Source organism: Acomys russatus, chromosome 8 (genome assembly GCF_903995435.1).
Source record: "Acomys russatus chromosome 8, mAcoRus1.1, whole genome shotgun sequence".
NCBI classification, from domain to species: Eukaryota; Metazoa; Chordata; class Mammalia; order Rodentia; family Muridae; genus Acomys; species Acomys russatus.
Genome location: NC_067144.1, coordinates 19,963,681 through 19,983,156, shown reverse-complemented (window position 1 = coordinate 19,983,156; position 19,476 = coordinate 19,963,681). Strand labels below are relative to the sequence as shown.

Here is a 19,476-nt window from a genome sequence, read left to right as displayed (position 1 = left end):
AGCACAGATGGAAAGGATGTGGGGGGAAAATTGCATCCAAACTACACACGCACAGACTTTCCTTCTTGTCATTATTTGCTCAACAATATGGAACAGTCAGTGTTTCACAATGCATTCACATCGAATGCGGTATCAGAAGTAATCCAGAGGAGGTTCAAGAGGGTCTGCACCGCCTACATGCAAATGCCCTTCCATGTTGCAGAAGGGACCGCCAGTAGCCACAAGTTTGGGCATCCGCAGGGAGCAGTGCCTTAGAACCAATTCCCCGAGAATACAGGCAGATGACTATGTTATGAGCTGGGATTAGAACTACATCCTAGTTTTATTGAAAACGGTGTCAGAGCTTTTGTTTTTTATTCCCTTTGCTTTTTTGGGGGGGGGATGATTCTGAGAGGGGGAGCGTATTTATCTTCACACCACATGTTAGAATCTTTAGATCTCAGTCTTGGTGTTTAGTATTATCAGTGTAAGATTTTTGGTCTCCCATAGCCTCTAAATTTTCTGCTATGAATATGTATGACTTACGGCGGTTTGCACACAGAGTGAAACATAAGAAGGCCGAAGGCCTGAGGCACCCACCTCTGCCTCTTCCTCGCTTTCCTTTGACATCTGCCAGAGAACACTTCCTCACCAGGGCACCAGAGAAGGTAACTTTTAGGGGCCTTCACTCTGGGCTGGGGGTATTTGTTAAACAGCCAGCTCCTCAGCACGTGGTGTGGTGCCTCTGATGCACTGAGAGGTTGGCCTCCAAAACCACGTCCCTCCAAGAGAATTCAGGTGTGTGTGTGTGTGTGTGTATGTGTGTGTGTGTGTGTGTGTTCATGTATCCACGGGTTCACCTTCCCAGTGATGTCATTCTTATCAACAGAGGTACATTTTTATCTGGCGATTCTTCATGGCTACTCCCACAGAGCTGTGCCCCACTCGGTCACACAGGGGTGATACTTGTGAGGCAGATGCCCTGGCCCTGGGACAGTTCCAATGTTCATTAGTTAGTACTCTCAGACTCAAGGCCATTGAAACTCCAGGATCTAAAATGTCCTACAGGCCCTTACAAGCTCTAGACTCACGGGCCTGACAGGAACCACACAGGGACTCAAAAGCCACAAACAGTAGGGACGTTGCCACTTGAGCACCAAAATTCCAGGAAGGCCCCTCCTTTCTTCCAGACACCTTCACATTTTAAGTCTTTATTCCTCTACTTCCCAAGGCCTGCTGTCCCCTCTACCACAGAGAGTGCAGGCTTTCTAGCCCACCTGCCTTCCATTTTTCTAGGCACCTTATGAGAATTGATCTATCCAATTAGGTCAGGAAACTCTTCTCTACGTTTAGCGGGTCCGTCAATCGCACCCACAACAGCCACATTGATCTGGAAGGCTGAAGCTCTGAAGGTGATTTTTATTTAATCCAGCACAAACCCCGTTAGCCTTCTCCACCCCGTCACAGGCATCATTTCTCAATTTGGTTTTGTTAAACTCAGTTTCGGTGGTAGCTCATGAATCACCTTCATCGACGCCCTCCCTCTGGCTTCCCCGTCTCCACGCGGAAGCAGCTCAGGGCAGGCCCACACCGCTCCGGTGCTGCTGCCTTTGCTGTACCTTGTGCTTACCTGCAACTTTTTTTTTTTTCTGAAAGGAGTGTTTGTGTGTGTGCGCGCGCGTGCGCGCGTGCATAAACTCACACACAGAAAGATGGCCTCTATGAAAGTCAAACTCCACGCGAGTCGTTTCCTCCATCTTGAGAACCCATCTGTTACCTCAGAGCATTGCACTGATGGACTACGCCATGCCAAGAGGGCCCACACACATATGCACGAAGACAGTTCCATTTGGAGACTGGATATTGTCTTTAATTAATAGTGCCACAGCTTAACATCCTTTTCGTTGCTGGAGCAGATGGTGTGTGTGTATGTGTGTGTGTGTGTGTGTGTGTGTGTGTGTGTGTGTGTGTGTGTGTGTGTGTTCCTGAATATGTGAGGGGCCAGGAGAGACTCCCAAGCAGTTCTCATCCAACGACTCTTGAGCAGCAACAGTCTCCGTAGGCATGGAGGCCAGACTCTGCTTCCTAGGGTCGTGAGTTTCCCTTCCCTCTGGGTACACCTTGTGTGCATTCTGAAGGTGAGGCTAAGGCCTCCAAGCACAGTCCAGCCTTCAGTTCTCAGTCCTCACTGCCCCTAACCAGAGGGATGATGCCCCTGGTTAAAATACAGACTGTCTGACAGAGGTGGTCAGCCTAGGCCAGCACTGGTCCTCTGTGACACTTAAAGAGCATCATCAGAATGGTCCAGCTCTGGGCTGAGATCTGAATCTGCTGGGACATTTGATGGGACAGTTGATGAATTCCTTTCATTGACAAGCTGGATGCAGGCCAGGCCTTCCAGGAGGGGGTAATTAAAAATGGGCAGACTTAGCTGGTAGTGGCCATTGGAAGTCACTTCCAACCCAAACCTAAGAGCCCACTCCCCTGCCATCTCTACTCTCCAATTTCCTCATGTGCCTCATAGGTCCACAGCTCAGACATGACAGGGGAGGGTGATGGTGATGGTGGGTCACAGGAGACCATGAGGCCTGGGCTGAGCTGGATCCGCATCCATGTGCCAGCCTAAAGCCAGCCCTCTCTCCCATGGTCAGTGACAGCCAGAGCTTTCTGAAGCCAGATGGGACCCCACACACACACATAGGCCAGGCAGCAAGTTCTCGGCCCAGTGCAGAGGGAAAACCAAAGTGGCTCTACTGTCCCATTCCACTGTTCTGTGCCTTGGGAAGGCAAGGAGCCCGAGGTCCAGGAGGATGGAATCAGCTGTTGGGGAAACAGCGCTGTCCAGGTGAGGTCTCGGGCCGGAAGCTGGGCTTGTTCAGTGGGCTGGGGTAGTAGGTGGTTGTGTACACATTGGTCTGCTGCAATGGGTAGAAGTTAGCTCTGTCATCAGGGATCAAGTTATTCTTGTTCAGTGTCTATGGGAAGGAGAAGGGGGCGGGGTCAGAGAAAGGAGAGAAGAGATGAGGAAGGGGGCAGGCATAGTACTCCTTCATGCAACCACTGCCTCCCTCCTCACCCCCTGCCCCTCACCCCCACCCCCCAGCATGGGGCTAGGACCACGGCACTCTTCACCATGCTTCTTGCTTCACGGAAGTTCCTCACCTTGAATTCCATGGGAGTGTACTTCTCATTCTTGGGAGTGCCCCCACCCTTGTAGTGCAAGTGGTTAGGGGTGGCAGGATGGACAAGCGTGGACTCCTGAGACTGACGCTGGCAGTGCTGGCAAGACAGGTACACGGCCAAGGTCAAGAGGCCAGAGCCCAGGAAGCAGGACACACCAGTGACCACCAGGTGGATGAGACTGAACCCTGGAGGGAGATGAGCAGGTGGTGAGGAAAGGGCTGTTGTCAAGAAGGGGGTGTGCTTTCTGATTGTCTCCCTGGGGAGCAGAAGCAGCTTCCAGAGGCTCTAGGATGGGGAGAGAGGAAAGGGTTTTGGGGACCAGAATGAAAGTAAAGAGAGAGGACGCGGAGGATGCCACCAGGGCCTTCTCTCTCCCAGGACAGCCTATAGGTGGGGTCGGAAGTGACAACAGGAAGATTTGGAGATAGATGGCGTTCTTGGATGCAGACCGATGATGGCCTCCTGGCTGGGAGGCCTAGGAGGGACTCGTGCAGACCTCCCGGCACACAACCTTGAAGCCACGTGGGGACCTCCCTAGGCTTGGCTGTCTGCAGCAGAGTTGGAAAGAGTAAAGACTGCAGTGGAGGATGTGAGGGACTGAGGGGCAGTGACATGAATGACTTTTTACCTCCACAGCCAGTGGTCTCCTCCACACTGGAAGCAGGCAGGATGACTGCAGGGAGACAAATGAGGAAGGTTAGAACAGAGTGAAGAGGGAGGGGGTCCTTCCTGGGCCAGGTGTCATCTAAGAGAGAGAAAGAGAGAAAAAAAAGAACTTGTAGGTCAATGGCTTTAGGGCTTCCGCTCCTTCCAGCTTCTCTTCTCTGTAGACCCCGCCCCCTTCTCTGTATGGTGGCCCACTCACAAGTGTATAGTATGAGAGCTCCAAGCACAAGACAAGAAAGTATCATTTCTTATGCAACATCCTGTGTTCCAATCTCTGCCCCAAGCTTCAAGTTTCAGAACGGGAAGGGGCATAGGAGCAATGAGCCTGCGCGAGTGAGTCTGTGCGTGCGTGCGTGCGTGCGTGCGTGCGGGCGTGAATGAGGGGGGGGGGGAAGAGGGAGAGAGATAAAGGGAGAGGGAGAGGGGGGCAGGGAGGGAGAGAGGGGAGGGGGGAAGAGATGAGGATCAAGGGAGGAGATGACGCAAAGGTACTAGAAAAAGGACCTACCGGGAATCTCGCCGTAGGGACAGGGCCGGCTCTGGCTGCTATTACCAGGGCAGGTACCTGGCCCTGGGACCAGCTCCTCACAGCTCCGGCTCCGGCTCTGGGCTCCATCCTCAGTGCAGACACCCCACTCAGACCACAGTGACCAACCTTCTGTGGATTGCGGGTTGGAATGAGGTTCAGTGCCTCAGGATCTCCCTGTTGAGGCTTAGCAGGTCCATAACTTTCCCCAAGCCCATTCAAGATGCACCCAGTACCTGGGCAGGCCTGTGTAGCACATAGTGCCTCCTCCGTGTGCAGTCCGAGACAGATGTCCTCACCTGGGGACGGTGCAGGGCTGGTGCAGGAACGGGTGCGTTGATAGTGGCCACCACCGCAGGATGCTGAGCACTGGGACCATGCAGTCCAGCAGGACCAGGCACCCCGCACTGTAAGTGTGGGTTGGGTGTGTGAGAAAGGATGCCGTGGGCCTCATGCCCTCAACAACATCCACTCCATCCCAGCTCAATAGGTCACCGTACTAAAGGGTGTCCCCCGAAACCCTGGAGCGGTCCCATCTTAAATCAAATTCCTTATCCGACTAGCTCTGTAGGGAAAAGAAAAAGTAAGGCAGTATCTAGGAATGGAAGAGCTCGCTCCTGTTGTACCCAGTAGCTACTGATTCCACAGTGAGGGCAAAACTCAGATCTCAGTGAGTCCAAGCTGTTCTAGATAGCGAGTTCCAGGGTAGTCAGGGCCACTGAGACCCTGTCTTTAAAAAAAAAAAAAAAAAAAAAAGTCTGGTACTCCTTGCATAATTAATTGCAAGATAGAGGAGATCCCCTGCACATGCTTGAGAGGCCTGGGGAAATGGTGTTGCCCAAAGCTAAAGTTTTCTTCCACAACTTTACCTGGACAAGCCTGTGGGTTGCAGTCTTGGTACTCTGCGGCATCTCCCACGCAGGGCATGCCCCCGTTGCGGGGCTCCGGATTGGTACATGTTCTCTTGCGGACGCGGAAGCCCAGTTCGCAATCCCGGGAGCAGGATGACCATGGGCCCCAGGTGGCCCAGCCTCCGTTCAGAGAGTGTGGGGACATGCTCCCGCTGCGCAGGAGATCCTCCACCAGGGCTGCAGAGGGTAGTGGGCTCAACGATTCTGTCGCTGGCTGCCCACTCCGCCCCAGGCCTCCGGGGCTGCTGCTCCCAGCCTCCCCACTGTTCCTGGCCATACCGTCGGTGTCACAGGCTCCGGTGCCATCTGCAGGGCAGGTCCTGGTCTCTGTCCTCCTCTTGCCAAACTGCAGACCATGCGGGTCTGGCAGAGGCGCTCGGCAGGTGAAGCGGAAGCGCTGCTCTTGGCGCGCGCCACCCTGGGTCACGTTCACAGGCAGCCAGGGCGTCCAGGGTGTGTTACGTCGCACTTCCGGGCAAGCCTCTGGGTTGCACGTCTTGAACTCCTTCGGGGTGAGGGTCGTTTCAGAGCCACGAGGCAGGAAGGCCTCCCCGCACCCCCCACCCGGTTGTCCCGCCCCGCGCCCTCACCACACCGCAGCCCGGGCAGGAGTTGCCATTCTCGCAGGACCGAAGGCGCGACTGCACGCCGCCTCCACAGTTGCTGCTGCACTTGCTCCAAGAGCCCCAGGAAGCCCAGAAGATTGGCACTGGGCAAGGCGTGTTTTCATTACAGAATCTGGGGAGAAAGTAGACATGTCACCTTAGGGAGAGGTGATATCATTCCAGGCTCCAGAATCCAGGTTTGAGGATACCTGGATCCCAGCATCCCTGCAGCCATAGCGAGCTCACCTCTCCTCTCGACTCTTGCCCACGCAGATGCGGCCCCCGTGGCGGGGCGCCGGGTTGCTGCAACTTCTCTGACGAACCTGGAAGCCGATCCCACAGGACGTGCTGCACTGTGCCCACGATGACCAGGCGGTCCACGCCCCATTCCTGGTGGAGTGGGAGGGGACAGAGACACATGCCCCTCTGAGCCCTAGCTTCTTAGATCTGGGCTGCATCTGAGGCAGATGGATTTTGTATTGTTGTCAGGACTGGCGAGACAGTGACAGAAAAAAATCTCAGCTCCTAACCAGGCTGGCTCAGGCAGATTCGTGCATTCATCCGTTTGCTCATTCATGCCTCAAATATGTATTGAGAGCCTTCTTCCATATATCAGGCTGTGCTCAGGGCCAAGGGTACAGTGATAGGGCCGGGCCCCTACACAGACAGGCAAAAGGACACACTCTTTAGAGGTCTCAGTTCCCATTCCAACCTGAAACTTTCCTTTCCCCCTTCTCAGACACCCAAGCCTCCTCTTGGACCTCACTCTCCCCACGTCTCCCTGCATTAGCTTTGCCCAGCCTCAGACATTCATGCCCACGTTGACCTCAGCAACCAAAGTGGCACTCCCCTGTTTATTGGTACCGTTATCCTTAACATAAGACTAACTAATGGCTGAATTCCAACCCCTGGAGGTTGCTGTGAGGGTTATTTTAGTGAACGCAGATAAAATAATTATTTTAAGAGTCCCATAAAGTATGAGTTAGTTGTGATAATAACCATTTTATGCAGTTCTCTGGGACCAGGAAGTATAACTTTTTACAGGCATCGACTCTTTTTAACCTTCTCAGCAATTCTCAGATGGGTATTGCATTCCCTACTTTAAAAAAGATTGGCTAGAGGGCTGGCCAAGGTTATGCCTCTAGAAGGTGCAGCCCGGGACCATCACCAACTTATGTTGTCCCTCACATTTGGAACACCCACGCCAATTGCAGCTAGCTCTTGGCAGTGACTATCATGTCTGTCCACTCTTTCTCTTTGCATTTCCTGCCACGGGGCAGGGACTTTTCTTCCATCAATGTGAAAACTCTGCTAAGTGCTCATATTTCCTGCCTCGGACACTAGCTTCCTGTCCAGTACCCAGCATTGCACTGAAGTGTAAACACCCAGGTGCGATGCCCCATTTCCCCAGTTCTCTCCACATGAGTCCTGAGCAGACACTGTACAAATCCTGTCCCCACCTACCTGGAACAATTGGCGACATGAGTGGCAGGCCCCTGGCATTCGAGGCCCCCACAGCGAGGCCTTGGGGAGTCACAGGATCTGGCCCGGCACAGGCAAGAACCCGAGTTGTCTCCATCTAAATGCTCACACGGTTTCCATGGTGACCATGGGCCAAAGCCCCCATCCCGTGTCATGTTCCGTACCTGCGGACTCATATAAGGGGCAAGACTCCGGTCACACAAGGCAAGGACAAGGGAGAGATGAAATTCCAGGGCACAGGGACCATATACTTATGAGGAGGAGTCATAGCTGTCATGGAGGTTGAAGGGTTAGGGGGGCGGGGCACACGAGGGTTCTCACAGGACAGGTTGTGATGTTCTGGGTCCACAGGCTCATGTTGGAACTGTCCTCAAGCGTGCCGCAATGTTGCCTCTTCCCATCCCAGCCGCAGTACGGGTCCCGTGCTCCCAGGCATGCCCTGCCAGATGGAAGTTTTGAGATGCAAGCTCATTGGCGTTGCAGTCTCAGCTTAGTCTCTAGAAAGTACCTGGGCCACGCCCCTTTGGAGACCCAGCTTTCTTCTATGAAAAAGACTTAAGTTCAAAGTTGGGGGTTTCGCTCAGCGATGGAGCGCTTGCTCAGCAGGTACAAGGCCCTGGGTTCCACACCCAGCACCAGAAAGAGAAAAAAGGAAATAACGAGGTCCACTGAACGCTTGACATGTAACTGACATCGCTTGAAGCTCTTTCGGAAGCACGGATGAGTTCAATGCAATAACCTGGGGAGGGAGGCCAGGTACTGTTCCATCAGGCAGGAGGAAACACAGAGAGCTTAGCAAGGACTCGGACTGAGCAGGAGACTGGACTTCTTTCCCCTAAGCCAGAGGGCCCTGTTACTCCTCACTGGGGACCGTTGGAGGAGATGTGTTTTGCAGAAGTGCAAAGAGATAGCCGTTTCTTGTCAGACCCTCAGAGCATAAAGTTGTTCTTAAGCTTGGCACACATGAAAATCCCCTGAGGAGCTTGAAGACGTTGGGATATGAGTCTCTGCGGTAAGGTGGTTTTTGAAGCCCCAGGATGATGCTAACGGAAGTCCTGCTGTGAACCACTAGGGTGGCCAAGTCTTTGCATAGAACAAAGGATCAAGAAGAGGAGGATTCCCAGTGATCTCCTAAATTGCATCTTGTAGAACTGGAGCCAGACCTAGGCTTCGCCTTGCTTCCCATCCTCCCAGCACACAGTCCCATTGAATTTCACACCCCGACTGGATGCTGACCCATTTCTCAAAAGCCAGGGTCCCTGGATACAGTCTAGGGCCATGTATGGTTTCCCTGTGCCTGAGCTGTTTGGGGGCTAGAAAGCAGCAGCTAGCATTTTAGCACTGGGAGAATGAGGTGAGCTGCTAGGCCAGGATGCCATCCCGTCCACTCTTCCCTGGCCACGGGGCTATCCTCTCTGCAATGTCTCAGAAAAGACGGTGGCTCACACTCCAGTGCAAGCCCCAGATGCCCCCACTTATGCTTCCTTCTGATTTATTCAGGTGACATGGCCTTTACATTGTAAATAAGAGAGGTGAATCTCTGTTAGTAGGACTTCAAGAAGAAAGTGGTGATCATTTGCTGTTGACTGCTAACTAAAGAGAGTACCAGATCACGGAGGCAGAGGGAGGGGACTCTCCAGCCCCACAGTGAGCCCACTGCCACCCCAGGGCACACTTGGCCCCTTTGCTTGTTTTCCAAGCTTTTTACCCTCCTCTGATCAGCTAGGGAGAGTTAAGAGAGCACAAAGGCAGAGGTTCCAAAAAAAATGGAGGCCTTGAGAAGGAACAAAGGCACAGACGAGATGGGTGGGTGAGTTCACAGCACCATGCACACTTACAAAAGGATTTTCCCAGTGGCCAAAGGGGCCAAGGTTGCTGAGAGCCAAAGGGACACACACAGGAGCTTGCAGCTTTTGGTGTCACTAGATAGAATTCGTGTTTTTCTCTTGAAGCTTCAGGGACAGTCATTTGTCAGCCATGGTTTAATTAACTGACTAATTCATTAGTTAATTAATAGATAAGGTCTCATTCTATTGTGCAGGCTGGCCTGGAGCTTACTATGCAACCCAGGCTGGCCTCAAACTCACAGGGATACTCTTTCTCAGTCTCTCAAGTATTCGGATTAGACGCATAATGCCAGGCTCCTGTAAATTCTTTACATTTAGTGTATTCAATAGGTCACGTCAAACATCGGGGGGCAAAGGAGGCATAAAGAGAAAGAGATGACAGACAGACAGACAGACACAGAGAGAGAGAGACAGACAGACAGACAGATTGACTGACTGACTGACTGACTTGAGAAGAAAACAGAGGAGGACAGAACTGAAGAAGACATTGCTAGCCCCTGTTCCAGGCTGGCCCACAAGCTTGCATGATCCAAGTGGTATTTTGGGCATCTGTTGATGAGGCCCTAATTGGACCCCGCTGAGCACACTGTGACCGGCCTGGGAATCCAGAGGACTCCCTCGTCTGCTGCTAGTGAATCTGTTTTCTCCTCACTCTCTCAAAGATGACATTTGTACATTCCATAGCATGACCACATTCATATTTTAACCTCTGAGACCAAAAGTTTGATTTGAGGGTTCAAATGCTGAGATTTACCAGCAGAATCTACCAAACTGGACATTGTGGAGGCTCAGAAACAATCCAGGCGCACAAGGAGTACCAGCAATCTATGGCTTTGAGACTCTGTCCACTGAGAGTTGGGTCAAGAAGAAGCAAAATCAACCAGTCAAAAACTCAGTAGCGCTTATGACTTGTTATGGATGGTATAAAATACATTTCTCTCTGTGTGTGCAGGCACATGAGCACACTTACGTGTGGGAGCTGGAGGGCAACCTTGGGTGTCACATGCCCACCCCCTGTAAGACCAGGTCTCTCACTGAGATACAGATCTCACCAAGTAAGCTAATTTGCTGGCTACCACGCCCTCCTATCTCCACCTCCCCAGTGATGGGTTTATAAGTGGGAACCACACCAGACATTTTTATGTGGGTGTTGGGGGTTGAACTCGGGCCCCTTTGTGTTTGCAACACAAGTGCTTTGTTGACAAAACCTCCTCGCAAACCCTGACAGGAACAAAAGTCTGCTAGCAGAGAGATGGACACTTTGGACCAGCTTATAGAAGACTAAAGCAGAAGATTCTGGAGGAACCCAGTGTACCTCATGTTACTGCTTCCTCTAGCCCTTGATATTTCCAGTCTTGAGTGCAAATCCTAATTGCCTGGCATCCTTTGAAATGCTTAAGCAAGCAGAACCAACCGCCTCCCTGAATTTGGGCCCCTGGGACAGGAAGTCCAGGTGTTAGCATATTTAAACTCTGGCAGATACTTATGATTAGAAACTTCTGTTCCGGGACCACGTTTGTCACAGTCCCAGGTCAAGTGGGACCTTGATTGCCCTAGGTCCTGACAGAGTAGGGAGACAAGGGAGAAAGACAGAGCAGAAACTGGCCCCGCTTTTCTTACCCCAGATCCTCTGACTCTCTCTGATTTTTCTGACCAGTTATGGTCCAGAGAAAAAAGAGGCCAGATTCCCTCCGTATAATCCCACCCCATCAGTGTCTGAGAGGCCTTCAAGACTCTCCTCTCCAGGGTGTTGCTGTTGCTGCTGCTGCTAGTAACTAAAGGGATCTTTATTCTCGAGTCTCAGGTGAATCCACACTCACTGCCTTTGGGCTAAAGGACGCTTCAAAGATGACAGAACAAGGAACGTTGCTTTAGATAGAAAAATGAAAGCTCCATGCTAAAGAGCGTGAGGTGCCTGTCACTGTAGAAAGTGGTGGGGACTTAGAGTTCTTTCATGAAAGGAGCCATCAGGCCAATAATACATCACCATGTCTTTTTTTAAAAATTATTTTTATTTTATTTTTACTGTAGTGTCTCAAGCAGCCATTACAAAAGGGAACAGGTTTATTCTATTGGCCCACAAATAGGACAGAGATGGGTGACAGGCATTGTAAACCAGAGGATTCTGACTCCCTGCAGCAATGGGGGTGGGAGGGGGTGGAGATGGCAAGGAGCTTTCCAGGGTAGAAAAAGCATCCAGGGTCTTTTGAGCATGTGGCGATTACTTAAGACTGCCCAAAGCAAGGATTCGGTTGGAGAGAGATGCCATTGAGCCTGGGCCTAACCCTGAACACTTGGGGCAGGCAGAGGCTCTCTGAGAGAGAGCCAGGGTTGAGGAGAAAGGCCTGCTGGAAGGAGAGAGAGGCTGACTCATGCACTGAGCATATTTTCTCCTTTCTGGCTGAGCCAGAGAACTGGATCTATGCTACGGAACTAAGATTGCTCAGGTTAAGGGAAGTAGAGGCCAGTTCCTGGATGTTGGGTAGAGGAGGAGGCTGGCTAGTGTCTCTGCTTACCCACCCTGATCTTCCTGCCAACTTTGGAAGGAACAGGGACAAATGTGAAATGAATGCCTAGAACATGACGAAGTCCCCCTCCCCCCATCAGTAGCACCCATTCTGATATGCTGTGATTGGCACTTGGCTCCCTGACATAAAGAGTGCACAGCACCGGGCTGTAGTGGCACATGCCTGTAATCCCAGCACTAAGGAAGTAGAGGCAGGAGGATCTCTGTGAGTTCGAGGCCAGCCTAGTCTACAAAGTCAGTATATAGAAAAACCCTGTCTCAAAAAATCAAAAAAAAAAAAAAAAAAAAAAAAAAAAAAAAGTGCACAGCTTATTTGCTGCACACATTTGTCTCATTTTATTATCTTTGCAATAATACAATCTTGCAGTTTCTAGGTTTTAGATCTACCTTTTTAAAAAAATGCATTTATTTATTTATTTACTATTTAATGTAGGGGACAGGCGACAGGCATGCTCTTGTCATGGTCCGTGTGTGTGGAGGGGCCCCACCTGTAGCTTTATAACAGGATTTTCACTGCATGCTTCAGCAGCTTATAAACCAAACTCAGGGGAAAGACTCCAAGCTGACCTTCTGCCACCTTGCTGCAGAATGGCAGTATGCTGGGGACACTGCAAGCTCCTGACCTCCTCTGCGACATCCTCAGAGTGGGGACATGCCCCTGCCCCTCACCGTCCTCTCGCCCTACTGCAGACCCATGGCTTTGCAGTGGGCTGGAGCCACACTAACCCATCACAGCTGCCCATCTGCTTCATGACAAGGCTACCGGCCACACCCTGATCTGCCTTATGAAGCACTTGTCTGGATAGTCTGAGCGGCCTGGCCTTCTTAGGTGGCCTCAGTCCACTCTCCAGGCTCCTTCCCCATGCCTCTCCTGCACTGGCCTCTTCTCAGGCCAAATAACCAGTCAGTGGAGCATCAGCCCTGGGCAGAAGGCCACCCTGTGCTGGGCGGGGTTGAATAGGGAAGTATAAAAAAATATCTGGCCGCCGGGCTTTGCATTAAGGATTTATAACCTCTTGGAGAATAAGACATGTATCAGAAGTTTAATAGCAATACAAGTGTTTAAAGAGAACACAGAAGCAAGGGCAAATGCTGTCCACAGGTAGCCACTGCTCTCTGGCCCCACAGAGCTGTCTGTATTTGGTGTCATAGATTCAGAGGCCAGACAACCCAGGAGGCTGGAGCCTCCTAAAAGCAATCTCAGAGACAAAAGAGGGATAAAGATACTAACTACCCTTTATGACTTGACAGCCTAGGCCCTTCATGAGTACCAGGCCTGATCTTTACACTTCTGTCAAAATTAGACCTCACTGTGCCATCAAATCTCCCCAGTTCCTGGCAAGAGAACTGAAGCTCGGAACGGCTATAGTCTGCTGAAGACCGTGCAGCTCACGGGCGGTGGAGCTGAGGTGGGTTCCTACGTACGTCTGGTTCTACCATCTGCATCCCTCCCAAGGCGTCCTTCTGCCTTTCCCTGGCAGATCTAGGCCAGGGCTTCTCTCCCTAGCCAGATGTGCAGTGTGGAGCGCTGGAGTATGGCCCAGGCACACAAACCCCCTCTCACACCAGCAGCTCTGCAAAGCACCCTGTGCACAGCAGGGCTTCGTAAACGGTGTCACTTGGAGAGAACCATGTATGGGGGCCGAGAGGAGCTCCAGTGACTACCCATCACCAGCGGCCTCCTACACCCCTCTATCCTTCCTCCTCCCCTGTCCACAGGCCTCTGTCCAAGACCCTAGTACTCTGAGAGAGTGACCTTTGCCAACATGGAGCCTGCTTGTCTCCCAAATCCCAAGGACAGATGGCACAGCCAGGATGACTCTATTGCAAAGGCCAGCAAGTTCATGTGGCTTTTCTGATGATCGTACATATCTTAAGTACTGGTGTCACTGCTGCCAAATTCGTGACTCTGTTTAAAGCCGATGTGACCGAAGGCAATGGGACATTGCAGTTCTCCCACCTGGCTGTCCCATCTGGCTGGTCTGCCTCCAAGAAAGGTGAAGACTTGGGGCTGACCCCACTGCCCCTCATCTGGGCAGGAAGTGCTGTGGTTTCAAAGGCAAAGATGTCTCTCTGTGTCTCTGTCTGTCTCTCTGTTTGTCTGTCTGTCTCTGTCTATGTGTGTGTCTTTCTCTCTCTGTCTCTCTCTCTGTGTCTCTCTCTGTCTCTCCCTCTCTCTCTTCTTTCTTCCTTCCCTCCCTCCCTCCCTCCCTCCCTCCCTCCCTCCCTCTCTCTCTCAACTAAAAGGCTCAGCCAGAACTATGAGATTAACCACAAAATAACAGGTGCCACAATTCTCGAAGTGCAGTTATAAGTGCCGATTAACACTAATAAAATCCTCCCAAGATGTTTCAGGCTTGGACTCCAAAGCCACACCACTTAAGCACCACCTCGGAGGCATGATTGGCAGGATAGGCACCACCACCACAGACCGCCCCGGGCCCTCCTGCCCTCTTGCCTCAGCTTACCCTTGGCTACGGTAGACAGAGCACCTCTCCAGCGGAACCCGCAGCACCCGGTCGCTCAATCCCACGAAGAGCGCACGCGCACTGTGCAAGATTCGCAGGCTCCGCAGAGGTTCAAGGCGCCCCGGGGGCAGCACGTGCAACTCCTCCAGGTAGCAGCCCCTCAGGCTGCGGCTGGCGGTGGACAGCGCCTTCAGGATGGTGCCGGACTCTGGCGGGCAGAGGAAAGTGGCCTTCAAGCGGTGGCTACTCACAGCCGTTTCCTTACCTAGCAGCAACTACTTCCCCATCTGCAGGGCAGGCGGGCCCCAGGGAGCTCACCCGTGCCTATGTAGAGTACGTGGTAGAGCGTGTCCTTGGCTTGTACAAGGTCCACCACTAGATGTGAGAAGCGGACGCTGTCCTGGGTGACACAAGGCTCTGGGGTCACCGGCTGCACGGCTTCGCTCATCAAGAAGAGCCGCTGTGCGTCCTGCAGGCTGCGCTCCGTGAGGTTCTCGTTGGGGCCAGTCTCTGGCAGGGTGCCGCACTGCCGCGAGAAACCGAGTCACTGGTGTCCAGTCCCCACTCTGCAGGAACTGCCATGGTCTCCTTCCCACCCATGGGGGCTGTGAGGAGACACTAAATCTCCAACACCCCTGGTCCCCAGCATTCTGTCTGGGCCCCTGGATCTTTTCCAAAAAAGGACGAGTCTTCTTTAAAACTAGGAGAAACGGGCTGGGAAGATGAGGAAGAGGATAGGAGGACAAAGGGGTCTGGTCCAGACAAATCATTTGAATGCGAACAATGTCTGGTAATTTAAAGCTGCTTCATTGGTACCCACGCCCACAGTGGGCCAACCTGTTTTCTCCTATACCCCTTCCAGCTCCAAATTCATGCCTTCTAGTCTGGAAGCCAAGCACCTCTCACTGGGCATCACAACACTCTTTGCACAGATCCAGAAGGAGTGACCTCGTATAGCCCTGTCCTTAGTTCCAGAAAAGGAATAAAAGGCTCAAGGGAGTTAGGTGACCGGTCCAACATCGCAGGCTGGATCGGGCTCCAAACTGCTGGACTTCTGAAGAGCCTGAGCCTTTCCCAAGGCCGTATCACCCCTGGAGCAAGCAGTTGGAAGGACATGAAAGTCAGCCATCTGGGCTGGCCATGGTGACCTGCATTTTCAGGCTCAGCATTCAGGAGACTGAGGCAAGAGGACTCTGTGAATTCCAGGGAAACACAGGGAGACCTTCCGCCAAAAATAAAATATAAAATTAAAAAATGTGTGTGTGTGCGTGTGTGTGTATGCATATGTGCGTGTGCATGTGTATGTGTGTGTATGTGTATATATGTGTATGTGTATATGTGTGTGTGTGTGTGCGCGCATGCGCGTGTGTGTATGCTACCAGCCCCTTTATGCTTTCCTTCCACCACAGGGTGGGGAATACATGAGTTACTTATGATACCCGTAACAACTGCCTGCATTCGGAGATCCTACACTGCATAGTTTGAATGATCTCCAGATGAAACACCCTAAGTCTGGCCACAATTCATGGGTGTAGTGGTCCCTCCTACTCTGTAGAATCGAGGTCCCTATCTCTCAGGGTGTGTGGGGTCAATTACAGAGATAGCCAGAGTAGGTTCCCCAGTTCTACCTCTCCTCTATCTCCTCAACAGCAGTCTGAGGATTTACCACCTGTTGGGGAACCCATCTCAGCCCCCCCCCATCCCCCACCCCGAGACAAGCCTAGAGCAACAGGGATGGGCTGGTGTTAGCCGGCGCTGAGCTTGTGGTTGGTGGTGGGTGGGGGGCAAAGGAGGAGAAGCTGTACCTGGAAATTGGGGATGGGGTTGGCAATAGGAAGCCAGGCAGCCCTGGGGTTCTCCTGGTAACGAAATGGGCCGTTGAAAGCCCTGGAGATGGCACTGAGGTTGAAGGCGCAGACGGCAGAAGCTGCGATGCTGTTTCTGAAAGGAAAGAGGTGGTGGACTGCGGTCCCTCCCTCCTTCTGGGCCAAGCACGCCCCTCAGAGGCCCCTCAGCCTCAGGGGCCCCTCAGCCTCAGGGGCCCCTCAGCCCACCGCCACTCCTAATCACCCAGGTTGGCAAGTGCGTTGGATGAGCCTGAGGCCTTCTGCACACGAAGGGCATGTAATCCTCACTCTCACCCAACCACAGGAAGGGCTCATTGGCAAGAGGCACTGAGGTGTCCCTTGTGCCACCTCCTCATCCTCTTCCTTTTTTCAGAGAGGGGTGGGATGCAGTCAATGGCCCACATTAAGAAACACATTTTAGGGCTGGAGAGATGACTTAGCCATTAAAGGCTAACTAGGCTCACAACCAGAAATATGAGAAATACATTTTACATTACATCTATATTGAAGCTTCATGAAACAATATGATGCAAGCCAAATATACTATACAATTTTTTATTTGTTAATTATAATTTATTCATATTACATCCTGATTGTTAACCCTCGCTTGTATCTTCCTGTTCCCACTATCTCTTTTTCTTCCACCCTATTCTCCTCCCCTAGACCTCTGAAAGGGTTTGATTTCAATCTATTCTGAGGTATGCATATATGTATAGATATATATGGTTAGCAAAACCACTGGCTTATGCCACTAAAGAACTAGATAATCTCTACAACTCTTCTGGGCCCAGAGTCACAGGCCTCTGTGAATGTGGAGTGAACAGCTCACAGAGACGACACGGCTGCACCCACCTGTCCTGCTCTAGTCTCTGCATCGGCCTCTCTCCTAAATGTGTTCATTGTCCTCTCCCTCTGCCTGTTTCCAGGTCCCCCAGAGCCCCAGATGCTGCCTGTTTCCAGGGCCCCAGAGCCCCGGATGCTGCTGCAGTGTCCTTCTGTTGGACTCCCTATAGCCTGGATAGGCTCCTAACCCGGTCTGCACAAAAGAGCGGGGGGTGAAACTCCCCAAACTCACACCAAGCCGCTCGCTGGCATTTCACAAATCCCCCAGTCATGTCTCCTTGTCCACAGGGTAAAGATCAAAACCCCGAGAGCAGCCTGCAAGGTCCTTGGGGCACAGCGTGTCCTAGCATCTCTCCCGCCTGTTTCTTCTTTGCCTTCAATGCTCCTGTCACATTGGCTTCTTCTCAGAGCATGAGGCATTATTTTTTTATTCCACCCAAAGCTTTGTGTAAATTATTGCATGGGGGCTGGACTGTCCTTCAGGTCTCAAGAATGTCACATTCTATAGGAAGCCTCCTGTGATCTCCTTGTACCCTGCTCTCTCCCTTTGTAAGAGCTACTAAGGTTAAAATGGGTTGCTCAAAATAGCCTTGTCTACTCTAGAATGCCATCCCCTCAATGGCAGAGCCATGACTGCTTTTGCCCATTGCTGCTCACCCCCACCCCAGGACAAGCACCTGGCACGGAGGGGTTACACAATAAATAAATGGTTTATAGTCTATACTGATACTGTCATTTTTCCTTGATGTCTCTCCAGCTCTTTCTGTCCTGTGCTCACAGCCACTCATCGTCCTACACTGAGAGCTAGCCACACTTAGCCATGACCGGCAGGCTTTCAGCTCATGGTCTGTGTGAGCTGTGCCGAATGTCCGCTGGCCAGGATGGGCTCTCTGTTGCTGCTGGCCAGTCTCACCCACGTCCTTGCCTGTCCTCTCAGACTGTCCTTTGTGTAGACAACTCGGGCGGGGGGCACTCCTGCTGTCCTTACGAAATGCCTTGCATAGCATCCCACACTGCAAAGGCCTTCCTCCGCCTCAAGGGTGCCCACTCATCATTCTTAAGCTGAAAAAAACCACTTGATGTGTTAGTCTCTACATGGAGGGGAAGGGGAGGAGAGTCGAGCATCCTTGGGAAGGTTGCTGTTCCTCACATCCAAAGAAACAATGGGGGTGCCAAATGCCAGCTTGCAGGTTCTGATGTAGTCAGGAGGGATGTGGCGGAGAGGTTCTTAGAATACTGCTGCACTTAGGTTGGAGGGACCATAGAGCAAGCATCCCTGCCTGGGGTACCACCATTGTCCTTTATGAGCTTACCAGGCAGCTCCCCGCCCCATTTCTGCACATCTGGCCACCAGGCAGCTCCCAGCCCCATTTCTGCACATCTGGCCACCAGGCAGCTCCCAGCCCCATTTCTGCACATCTGGCCACCAGGCAGCTCCCTCCCCTTTCTGCACATCTGGCTACCAGGCAGCTCCCCCCTTTCTGCACATCTGGCTACCAGGCAAGTACCCTCCCCATTCTGCACATCTGGCCACCAGGCAGCTCCCCCCGCCCTTTCTGCACATCTCACCACCAGGCAGCTCCCCTCCCTTTCTGTGCATCTGGCTTGGGCCCGCCTTTCCTAGCAACTTAGAGCAGGTGTTTACCACTCCAGAGGTGGTAAGCCACAGATGACCAGCTGCAGGAACAAGGAGATCTCTGCTTTATGGATGTAGACACCAGACTATGAAAGAGGGTCTGCTGAGGCCACCAGGCCACCAGGCTAGGCAGGGTGGGCCCTGGGATGACAGGGAAGATGGAAAGCAAAGGGCGGGGGACTCACACGTTAGTGGTGAAGACGCCGTAGATGAGATCCTGCTCCGGCAGATGGAAGGCACTCTGCAGCTCATTATAGTAGAAAGGGACCTCTCCTGGGCGGGAGCAGTTGAGCCGGGCCTTCATGAACGTGGTCCACGTGTCCTCCAGCAGGAAGCGGCCCCCTACATCGTTCTTGCACACTCGGGCCACCCGAGAGTACACAGTGCGCCCGCAGTCATGTTCTACCGCATTCTCCCGAAGGAAGAAATATGCAAACAGCCCAATGTCAAAGGCGGCCACGAAATTTGGCTCTGTGGGCATAGAGAGAAGAAGGCACGGTGGAAAGGACGCGCCTGTTTTAGTGTTCCTAGGTGGGACTCTTGAACCCTTCTTTGCTGACCCTACATTAGCCTGTCCCTACTTCCCCTGTAAAATGAAGCTCTTGTATTTGTTGATAGTATAATTGTTAGCAGTGCTACTTCCTGGATAAAACGCACCATCATAAGAACCTTGTTGGCTCGCCCATTTAATCCTCCCTACAAACTAGCAGGCAAGTCCTAGGACTACTGCTGCCCGTTACAGATGACAGCATCATGGCATAGAGAGGCTGGGTGCTTGCTCAAGGCTATACAGCTAGTTAGTAAGAAATGAGTTTAACCTCAAGAAGTAGAATGTTCATACTGTCTTCCTCGTTTTTTTCCTAATTTTTCTTTCCCATAACAACTACTCTATTTAATTTCTGACTCTCTCTCCTAATAACCTGTCCTTTTTTTTTTTTTTTTTTTCTTCTGTTCTG

The 19,476-nt window shown here is 52.1% G+C and overlaps 1 protein-coding gene across 1 annotated transcript in view; it reads right to left on the bottom strand.

The window, feature by feature from the left end:
* Positions 1–2,537: 2,537 nt before the first annotated feature.
* The window catches only part of Sema5b (semaphorin 5B), a 123,924-nt gene continuing 106,985 nt past the window's right edge, over positions 2,538–19,476 (bottom strand). Inside the window, exons 8-22 of the mRNA XM_051149864.1 lie at positions 18,706–18,991; positions 16,000–16,135; positions 14,513–14,720; positions 14,195–14,402; positions 7,674–7,791; positions 7,335–7,516; positions 6,117–6,260; positions 5,856–6,003; positions 5,545–5,770; positions 5,224–5,442; positions 4,591–4,761; positions 4,337–4,486; positions 3,791–3,835; positions 3,142–3,347; positions 2,538–2,954 (exon numbers count right to left, since the gene is read on the bottom strand). Of these exons, the coding sequence (XP_051005821.1) occupies positions 2,796–2,954; positions 3,142–3,347; positions 3,791–3,835; positions 4,337–4,486; positions 4,591–4,761; positions 5,224–5,442; positions 5,545–5,770; positions 5,856–6,003; positions 6,117–6,260; positions 7,335–7,516; positions 7,674–7,791; positions 14,195–14,402; positions 14,513–14,720; positions 16,000–16,135; positions 18,706–18,991 (2,606 nt within the window). The 3' untranslated portion in view covers positions 2,538–2,795. The remainder of the gene's footprint in view (positions 2,955–3,141; positions 3,348–3,790; positions 3,836–4,336; positions 4,487–4,590; positions 4,762–5,223; positions 5,443–5,544; positions 5,771–5,855; positions 6,004–6,116; positions 6,261–7,334; positions 7,517–7,673; positions 7,792–14,194; positions 14,403–14,512; positions 14,721–15,999; positions 16,136–18,705; positions 18,992–19,476) is intronic.